The following is an 11,113-nucleotide window of genomic DNA, read 5'->3' as shown; positions in this document are numbered from 1 at the left end:
TTTTTTTTAATGATTGTTTGTTGTTGTTATTTAATCTGGATTTGCAAAAAAAAAATGTGGACAAGACCTACCTCTTCGCAGTGGAGAAAGAGAGAGAGAGAGAGAGAGAGAGAGAGAGAGAGAGAGAGAGAGAGAGAGAGAGAGAGAGAGAGAGAGAGAGAGAGAGAGTGGGGTTGAGTGGGCGGGCCCTGGATCAGCTCCATCCCACCTCGGAAATACCAACCAGGTGCTGCAACTCCTTCCTCCCCCTGTCCCGCACTCATCTCCCGGGGCTTTGTTAGAGGACTGCACCGCCGAGCACAGAGAGAGAACTGCAGCAAACACACACTCACACTCTCGCACACACTACAGCGGTGAATGTGAAACCGTGTGTCCACGGCTCGCATGGCTCCCTGTCGCCCACCCGGACTATAATCAGCCGTGTCCACTGCTGCAGTGGAAGAAGAAGAAGCAGGAGCAGCTTTGTGTGTGTTTTACTCGGGTTCCTGCAGCAGCAGCAGCAGCAGCAGCAGAAACAGCAGCAGCTCCACTCATGATGGCTGGGCACGAGTGGGAAGACTGGTTCGAGCGTGAGGAGTTTATCGGACAAATCAGCGACATCCGAGTGCAGAATCTGCAAGGTACGAGCATCCTGGCCACTTCAACTCTCCTTACAGCTCTTTCTCTCTCTCTGTATCTAAGTGCGTGTGCGTGTGTGTGTGTGTGTGTGTGTGTGTGTGTGTGTGTGTGTGTGTGTGTGTGTGTGTGTGCAAGCTCCCACGGCCTGGCCACGCACACAGAACTTCTCTGCAAACTCCAGCGATTCTCATATTATCTTTCTCTGGGAAACTGTAATTCCAGGGTGTTTGTTTTTTGGTGTTAGGTTTGTTTGTTTGTTTGTTTGTTTGTGTTCACATGTTCTCACATGTCTGTGTTTACCTCAGAGCTCCTTCAGTCTCTGCTCATCAGGTTACTCTTCAAAGTTCACACTGTGTGGAATAAATTTCAAGTACTCTTTAAAGTCTTATACTTAAGGAAAGAGGACTTTTCCTGAAAGATCATTTTCCTTGATGGTTTTAATAACGTTTTTCTTGTTTCAAGAAATGACTCTGAACAGTGTAGTACATATGCCAGGCCTGTATGTGGTGCTGTAAATCTGCACAGTACAAACCTTTTTTTTAAAAAGTATTATGGAAACATATTGCATTCAAGTTTTTTTCGGGGGTGCTCCTCAATACATCCAACGGATGCTGGTTGCAACACGCTACCGTAACTCTTCTTGGTTGCACCTCCTAGAGATCCAGTATTTTTTAACAATCTCCTGATTTTATATCCATGAAGCATGCCGTATTTACTCAAATGCTCTTGAATAAACATTGCAATCTCCAGCAGATCCGTGTGTTCTTTCGGGGGCTGGAAGAACACAAAGTCGACAAAGTCCCGAGGTGCCTGCGCAAAGTCAACACACTAATAACAATTCCATCAATATTACTTAAAGACAGGTTCATCTCCCAATGTCTCTAACCCAAAGCTAAGTAACAACAACAACAACTGGGACATCTTTGCTTTCATTTCAGAGATCAAGACAGGAAGCTTCTCCGCTATCGCATTCTCATAAAAACAGACCCTGATAGAAAAAAATCTCTGTGAAAAATGTTTTTAGGTGAATGCAATACGCTTCCATAGATAAGTATACATTACAGTGTATAAGTACAAGAGTGAGGTAGTAGTGTATTAGTAGCGGGTTCCCCCGGACTGGTGTACTGTGTACGGGCACTAAAGTCAGGAAGAGCTATCAAAGCAGACACTCGGTACGTTTACGTGCACAGTTTAATCGAGCTAAGGTCGTAGTCTGGCTGAGATGGGCAATCGGACAACTTGCAGAGTCCGAGTTTACATGCGGAGGAGAGAATGAATTTATCGGCCGATTAACGTCCGACTCCCCCGCCGTAGATGGATGGTGCTGTGTGCTGTGTACCTGCTGTACATGTTAATGTGATACAAATTAGATGGAGCGTGGCTCTTGTAAGAAAGACACTACTGTCCGATAGATCCAGCAACAGTAATAATTAGGTTTTCTTAATGAGAAAACCTAATTATTGTCTCAGTCCAACTAAATTGGACATATAACATGCATGTAAACACACTTACTGTTTTGTATTTGTCTCGCTTTACTAGCACAAAGTTGCTGTTGCCTCCCTCTTTCTTGACATACTGAGAAACACAGTGAGTTGTGTGGCGCTGACAGACTTCATTGTGTGAACTCATTCGACAACGGTTTGAATCTAATAAACATTTGTTTCTATTTAAAAGTTAAAGCAAGTTCACTATAGCAAACATTCTAGTCACATTATTATGAGGCATTTATGTGATAATTTAATGGTTTTTGTATCGTAGTGGGTCTTTTTTATGTTTTTCCTCTGAAATCCAATCACAGTGATTTTTACCAGAATCACACAAATGCATTGCTGAATATAAATGTTATCGGCTCATCTCGAGCTTAAAAGGTGCAGCATTGGGTCGAGGCTACTTGACGAGATCTTCTTGACCTTTGTTTTATTCTTTATCAGAAACACCTGCTCTTCACGCTGCCATGGAGCTTTGACAACATTTGAAAACTCGAGGGCTTTTTCTTTTTTTTTAGTTTGGATGGGCAGAAATGGATACCTTTAAACACTTACCTGCCTCTGCTTTTTCACTGCTCCTTATCATCTACAACTTGACCCGATTCAAATGGTCAGCTCGTCATCAAGCTCTGTAGAAGCCTTATAATGAGATGTTCATCTGAATCAGGCGTGTTGGAGCAGGGCAACATCTAAAACATGCAGGACAGTGTTCCCTCAGGACCAGGGTTGGGAAAAACACTGGTGTACAGTACCTGGATGTTGGTCACATGATATTTGTTTTTAGGTGGATTAGTATGGACTCACATGTATTTGTGTTGTGTTAGATTTTCGGGTGGAGATGGAGAGTTGAAAGGCTCATCTGGACTAGAGCTGAAGATCTTTGCTCGAACCAGACAGGACGCGACAGGTTCGGGCTTAATTTCTATTAAGCGAGCTCATGTATCATTTTACATGAGCTTGAGCTCCGACTTGCGCGGTAAATGAGCGGTCAGGCGGTGTGTTTCGATTAGCGTGAGAAAGTGGACGCCGAGGAGGCACCGGAGACACACTGAGCTTTTCGATGGACTTTCTGAAGCCGTTCTATGAAGCGCAGCAGGAACTTGAGGGAGACGAGTATCCCAACACTTAATCGCGTGGGTCTCCGGTGTGAAAAACTAAAAACGCCACTGTCGGCCCAATGCCCTGGACTCCCCTCAGCAAGCTGCCGTGCGTAAACGGCACAAAGACTGCCTCGTGTGTAAAGTGATAATAAAGGACCTCCACAAGATTGCAGAATTTTACCAGGTGAGAATGTTGTCACACTCAGACAGGAATGTCATACGTGCTCATTCTTCTGCAAGCCATGGCTGCAGGTGCACCAGACGTGGAATTTTGAGACCCAGAGCTCTCTGGAGTTGAACCCACTCCTCCTCCTAGGCCTATTTAGAGTGCTGAGATGTTACGATGTTAGCAGAGGGCTTATTGTATTTCTTTGCACCAACTTCCGAAATTCAGGCTTTTAAAAAGCAGTCAATCAAAATGCACTTGTTGGACTCGGGCCTAACTTTTATGGCAACTCGGCTTGGCTCAAACTTTAATGCTTTTCCATTAGGGTATCGTACCTGGTGATTTTTTTTTGGTACCTGCTGGTACCCACGAGGTTCCAAGCAAGCTGAACCACTGACGCCACAGCAGTTTTGTGCAGCCGTGCTATGACGACCCCGTCAACGTTGTGGAGATACTACAGTAATGGAAAAACTACTTGCCTGATACCGCACCGAGTCGAGGAAGAGCGCCAATAGTGAAGGCCTTGCCATACTTCAGGAGTTCTTTGTCTCGGAAGAGTTGTGCCAGTGTTCCAACGATGGCTCGTCTTTGCGGTCACAAATGTGCTGTAAACAACTGATGCAGAGGAGCGGAAGGACAAGACACGACGGAAGAAATAACCATGGAGAGCAATGGCACTGTTACCGTGGTTACACTTTTGAAAGGTCACACTGGGAAACGCGTCGACTGGGCAAGATGCGGTGACCACACGGTCAGAATAAAACCCCAATGAGTCAAATGACCTGAGATTAAATTCTGATTATATCTACCGTTGCAAACACAAGGTATGTGTTAATAGGTTTTCTGACCAGTGGAAACAAAGGTCTGCACACAGGTTCATGAAAAGTTTTTGCTTCTCAAAGGACACTGATAATACACTATCAATACATTCTAAAATAAGATATAATGTATTTATGATCTTTATTACATGATCTTAAAATATACTCATTATTACCTTTCTTTCCGATAATACCTGCATTATTTCTTTGCCTTTTTAATGTTAAATGAAGGGTATTAACATGTGTGACTATAAATATGGTCAAATTCTTCTATCACCATCAAGATATATTATCAGTATATTGCCCACTCCTAGTTAGAAACACCGTCATTCTTGTGTAGATGACGATACTTTGATAAAAATCCATTCCTGCTCTTCTTCTTCTTCATCAGCCTTTGATTTCGAAAGTAATCTTCATTTCCCGTTGGTCTGGTCTTGTTTTGGTCTGGTTTAAACCCGAGTGAAAATGTAAATCATGTGGGAATATGTAATAATCTGAAAGCGTTGTCAGTTTGCCAGACATTAATTTAGCTGAGCAGACTAGCAACTGCTCTGTTAAGTGGGAGTAATTGATTTAATGAGAGTGCTGGAGAAGAATGAAGGCTTTATTCAGCCTCTCACCCATTTCATCTCAAAGCCTTTTAACAGGCAATCATTAACATGTGTTTCATACTATTGGTGTTATACTAATTGTAATGCTTGATTATTAGAAATCTAAAACAATCCCCCACCAATAGAAACCAAACAATGAAACACATGTATTCACTTTTTTTTTTTTTTTTTACTTAACCTGAGGAGTTACTACTAAAAGTAACATTTAAACTAGCTAACACAGTTTTGATAACATTACATTTATTTCTGGATTGGAAGGATTTGTTTCTTCAAACCTTTTCATTTTAGTATTTTATTTGATGGATAATGCCAATGACATCACTAGTTTGCCTAGTGGTCACAGCTCATGAAAGGAAGAGGCTCATTACTGGGCCCTCAGCTCACTATGGGATCCTACTTAAAATACTTAAGTTGAGTCCTGGAAGTTGGGTCAAATATTGTGGAGAAGTTATGGAAAAGTTTTGAAAATTAATTGGTAAATATGTGTGGGAACCCTGTATCAACATTACATGCAATACACACAATAAGTCTTGAGGGCCCTTGCGGCAAAGCTCTATTTCTCTGCTTTCCGGTATCCATCTTCTACCACTTTATCCTCCACATGAGGGTTGCGCTGTGAGCTGTAGCTTTAAGTCAAGAAAGAGGGCGATTTACACAAGGCTTTTACATGTGTTCGTTTGTTTCAGTGGAATCCTCAGCTGCAGCTGCGCTGGTAGTGCTGACGCTAGACTAGTCATCTTTCAATTAGCCTAATTATGCATTGACGTGTTTTCATGTGCAAGCCTTCGATAAATATACTAAAATTAACAGTTTACACTTGTGTTATTTAAAGTAAATGTGTTTTGTTGGCACCTAGTCTATTTTGGTGCATTTCTAATTTATAAATGTTAAGTTTTTAGAGGGTCACTGTCTCCTGCTTTTAGGCTGTAATTGTATTGTATGTAATTGTAGGCCTCATTGTGAGGATATTTTGGTGCCAATGCAATTTCTTTTTGATCTGTAGCCCTTGATGAATCATTTCGAATCACCTACCTACCCATGTGTTTTCAGTCCGAAAGTGTAATCCGGCCCCCTGAGGTCTCACTTGAAAAAAGTCTGGGCCCCTGTCCAATTTCCACCCTGGCATCCCTGGTTTACAGTGTGTTTCCATGGCTCCACTAGTTGACAGTGTAGCTGAAACAGTGGACACACTCTCAGACAACACCTGTAAATGCCTCATGTGCTTTTGCATCTCAGTGTCACAGAATGACAGGTTATCTGTGTTTAAGACTATGATTATGGTACAGTAATAGCAGAAACAGCAAGTCACTGCTCGTTGGACAGAAAGCACATACTGTCCATTTAAAAAGACTTATCTGACAAACTTGGTTCTCTGAGCAGCACTGAACGGGCCCTGACACCCCCATGCATGTCAGCGTGTGTAGTGACCTCAAAGGCTATTGTGTGGGAGGCCACCTATAATTTTTTATGTCAGAGTATAGCATTTGTAGACCACTCACTGAAATCCTGACTGGATTTACAGGTTACCATTGTGGACAGATGGCCCAAAAAGGGCAGAAGCCTACCACGTGCATACCGAAGTAACATGCATATACAGGGCAGAACGCTTAGCTTTTTCACTCGGAGCACAGGTTCTCCTCAATTAAAAAATTTAGGAGCACAGAAAAAATGAAAACGATGATTGCTCGACAATGTACAACTAAAAATATGTGCCTATTTCTGCGTGAAACTTAAATTGTGGGTTTCTGAGATTCAATATTTTGATGCTGTGAGGGAAAAGGGGTGGTAGAAAAATTATCACCGCATGTATTGCGGTTAGGGTCGGGTTATAAGTGGCCTTTTGTGGCTCTAATGACTGGGCCTGGTGGTTTGTGTTAGGGTGAGAGTCAGGCAGTGCGGGCAGGGGTGAAAGCGTGGTCCTGTAACCAGGGTTCAGGGCCTATATGGGCCAGGGCAGCAAATTCTGGTAAATGGACACAACGTCAGTCAACTTTCCCGCAAGGCTCGAGTATCTAACTAACAAATAGCTACGGTGAGTGGAGCTTGTGTGGCTGACGTCATCGTGTGTCATCACGAGAGTTGGAGGCTAACATTTGTTGATTTGTATGCAGATGCACATACATTTTATCATAGTTTGATCAGCTTTGTATGGATTTATTTTAGGAGCAAAATGCGAATGATAGGGTTGAAATTAGGCCAATTTTTTACGCCAATTTTGTACCATTGTTTTTTTTTTTAATCTAATTTTGTTGGGATGGCTGGGATTGTCTGTTCTTTAAGGCTGCCACAATGAATCGATAAGATCGATTGCGCGATTAATACGTCACTCGTAGTACTCATACTTTTTATGATTCAAACAACACTTTTTCAGTGTTGCTTCCACCATCAGTGTTGCTTTTTTCATAGTATATTATATTATAGAGCGTGCCCCTCTTGTGCAGACAGACGGGCCTTTTTTTTCTGCGCACCACCCCTGTGCCGTTCGCCATTCCTGCGCTGTGCTCTCCTCCGTTTCCAACCAGGCTCTCCTTATCCAACACACTATGAATCATTTCTAACCCTTAATCCCCACATCCAAATAATGATCTTTATGACGAGAATCGAGTACAGTCATGATGATGAAGTGCATGTGATCTGTTTTCACTCCGTGCTCCGTCTCAACCTTTGTGTAGAAGACGCTTTAGTGCCGCAATTAAGGGAAAAACAGATGCATCAGATGAGCTGATCTCTTTAGTTGTGGGCGAGAAGAGCGAGAAGGTTATCTGGTGTGAAGTAAATGTCGCAGGGAGTTGATAATCTGCGCTCTATCCGAGCGACTGAAACAGAATTAGATTGAAACAGATCTGTAAAAATCATATCAGATTCGAAATATTGGATCTCATGGGTTTTTTTTCAGCTGTCCAGACTGCCAATTAATCTAGCTAGATGCAATCTGGATATGCTTAAAAATCATATTTGGGCTGTAGTCTAAACAAGACTTTAAAACTGTGCTCAAAGAGTCAGTGAAAGAAAAAGAATAAGAGTGGATACAAACATGTTTACTGTATTGAATGAATCCTATTTGAATGCCTTCCTTCTTGCATCATGTCTCACCCCTCCACCAAATTTTATGGAAATCACCTCAGTTGTGTTTGAATAGACACAAACACAACACATCCACTGGGAACATAAGCCAATATAGTAAACCTGACACACTAAAGGCTCTGATTATTGGAAACTCCTTTAATTACACATAACTGTAAATGTAGGATTCCTTGCTATGTTTCTCTGTATGATGAGCAACTAGTGCGACAAAACAAAAGCCTTGAGGTTGTTACATAACACAAGATGAGAGGAGGAGAGCAGTACTCTCTCTCTCTCTCTCTCTCTCTCTCTCTCTCTCTCTCTCTCTCTCTCTCTCTCTCTCTCTCTCTCTCTCTCTCTCTCCCTCTCTCCCACGCTCTGCCTCCCACCAGTATGCGCTCAACCACTGTGCCTAGTACAGCACAACCTGCTGCGAGTTTTAAAGCAGCAGTTACTCCTTTTTTCATTCCGTACAAATAAAAACAAGGCTCATGTGTACAAATCAAATATGCACCACAATAGTAGTAGCTGTATTCCAACATTCCAACATATACATAATCAAAAAAGGAAATCAGAAACGCCATATTCTTCTCCACATCAGTTGATGCCACTTCTGCACTGGGGACCAAGTTAATGCTAGAGGAATGATTTGTAATTCATAGAGTGCTAAGGCTGGGTTGATATGGCATATAAATAATATCTGGATAATTTTAGAAAAATTCAAACATGTTTGATTGACTGTGACTGAGGTCTAGTCTCTTACCCTCAAATAACAGATCTGTGTGCCAACTAGCCATCACAACTGTCCCCAACTGTAAATCGTGGGTAAAATTGGGCAAAAAATCTTGTAGCATATCCCAAGCATATATCAGCTGGATTTGACTCAAGCTCCCTCGGACCCTCATGTGCAGGATAAAACAGTAGATAATGTATAAATGAATAATTTCATGGTAGTAGTTAGGAAATTCCACAGCCTGCAATTCAGGGGTTGTCGATGCACGGCTGCATGAAACTGCCGTGACATTGTTTTATACAAACACAAACTAGTGACTAGAAAAGCTGTGATTTTAGAAAAGTGCTTTCTCAATGATGTCTGAAGTCTTTTTAGCTGATCTATCAGCATCGTTCAGTTTGATTCCTGTGTTAGACGTCACGTTCATGACTCTTGTGGCCGGCAGTCTGTGGATGTCACATTTTAGTATTGGCTCAGCTCGCTTGGAACCTTGCCAGGTACTAAAAAGTACCAGGTACTATCCCTAATTGAAAAGCAAAAAAAAAAACTGAGATGAATTGAGCCGAGTCATGCTAGAACTATGTAATGGGAAAGCGGCAATAGTTAGAGGTGTAATAATTAGAGGGTGACCGATATCGGTTTTTTATGGCCGATTTTTTTTTTACATCAGCCATCAGTCCGATACGCGCTGCTGATTTTTTTTTTTTTTTTTTTAGCTGATATTGCTTTTTCTCCCTCTATTTACATGATAAGAATAACACAATGATAAAAAATGTTACACAAGTCTCAGTTTAACCAAAAGCAAAACATTTATTAACAAAACAGTTAGAACAAACAATGCCTAACATATAAATATATAACAATAGAAACATAGAATTGCAGATGTTGCACCGATCCTTGCCTGGTGTTGGCCCACACAGGGTTGCCCTTCTTTTCAGCCATTTCTTTAAAAAGAGGAAACAAAAACAAATTCAGTATATTTTTATCTAGCGCTTACATCTTCAATTTAATTTATAAATGAAATGGTTAATTTTTAAAGTATTTTAAAGGCTAAATGTAAAAATGTAAAATTAGAAACATAAATAAAACAATAAAATTAATAAAATGCTTCATGCTTCAAAGGATAAATCGATTAAGAATCTATGAAAATATTTAGAGACTATCTCATCGAACATATCTCATCGAACATATCAGACAAAGAGTGTGCATGCTCTTCATCTTGTGCAGACAGACGGGCCTTTTTTTGTGCAGACCGCCTCTGCACTCTGCTCTTCTTCCTCTGCTGGGTGGTGCGCTGCTCCTGTGCTGGGCGTTTCTCCGTCTCCAAGCAGGCTCTCCATATCCAACGCATTCTGGAACATTTCTCTACGTGTAGTTTTTTCCCCACATCCAAATAATTACATTTATGACTAGGATCGAATACAGTGCAGGGGATGTGTAGTTCTTAGTAAAATGCAATTTTACTTTACTTTACTTTTACTTTTGCAATTAAGGGAATAACCGATGCATCAGATAAGCGGATCTCTTTAGTTAACTGCTCAAAGAGAGAGAATGTTCTCTGGTGTGAAGTGAATGTGAGTTCATAATCTGCAAGATCGGCAAATGCACCCGCGAATCGGCCATTGCCGATACACGTAAAAACGCAAATATCGGCCAGGCCATATATTCACTTTGCTGCCGCTTCTTTACACAATTCTGAGATCCACAGATGTGAAGCTGACTTCACACCCTAAAGGTAACATAGCGATTCAGAGTTGGGAGCAGCAAAAGCCTCTCTGTGAACTGTGCAGTTGCATAATATCTTTAGAAGATGCCGCAGTGCAGTCTAAAAGGATGCCCCTGTAATAACTGTGGGATGAATATTTCATTGAGTCATATTCCCAGTGTGATTACTTGCATGAGCGCACTGGAGCTTCCTACTCAACCGAGCAAAAGTGCCTGCACATGTTCTACGTGAGGCGTTTCATCTCCTGACTCAATATTCAATTAAACCTGACATTATTACTTTTTGCTTCTTTAATAATAACAATTATCTTCATGGCTCAAGCAGCAAGGCTGAACGTGATGTTTGTTCATTTTCAGCAGGGCTTCAAGACAGTGGAACCTATTCTTTTACTGGATCTGCTCCAGTTCACTCACTACGTTTACATGCACAGAGTTGGAGGAGAATTTTGATTTATTGACTGTGTACAGTATGTCTGACTATCTGCCTCCATAGGTGGCGCTGTATCGCAATAAAAGCTAGTACTGTTATTGAATTAGTTTCCTGTTGAGCTTTTACATTACAGACAAACAAACAGCGACTGGTCGTCCTGTGGTTCTGTCTATGCGTATATTGGGCCACACAGCTGGTGTCGTAGTGTATCTGTGATGGACTGGCGACCGATCCAGTGTTTACCCCGCCCTTGGTCCTATGTCGGCTGGGATTGGCACAGCACCCCCTGTGACCCTCATGTGGAGGATGAAGCGGTAGAAGATGGATGGGTCATCTATTGATAGATCAGCTAGGTTTTGAGG

The 11,113-nt window shown here is 41.8% G+C and overlaps 1 protein-coding gene across 1 annotated transcript in view; it reads left to right on the top strand.

Annotated features, from left to right (window-relative positions):
• Positions 1-535: 535 nt before the first annotated feature.
• The window catches only part of clmna (calmin a), a gene marked incomplete at both ends in the record, with an annotated part of 29,783 nt that continues 19,205 nt past the window's right edge, over positions 536-11,113 (top strand). Inside the window, one exon of the mRNA XM_083907777.1 lies at positions 536-620. Within this exon, the coding sequence (XP_083763903.1) occupies positions 536-620 (85 nt within the window). The remainder of the gene's footprint in view (positions 621-11,113) is intronic.

Source organism: Microchirus variegatus, assembly GCF_963457635.1.
Source record: "Microchirus variegatus genome assembly, chromosome: 21".
Taxonomy (NCBI): Eukaryota; Metazoa; Chordata; class Actinopteri; order Pleuronectiformes; family Soleidae; genus Microchirus; species Microchirus variegatus.
This window is presented reverse-complemented; position numbering and strand designations above follow the sequence as displayed.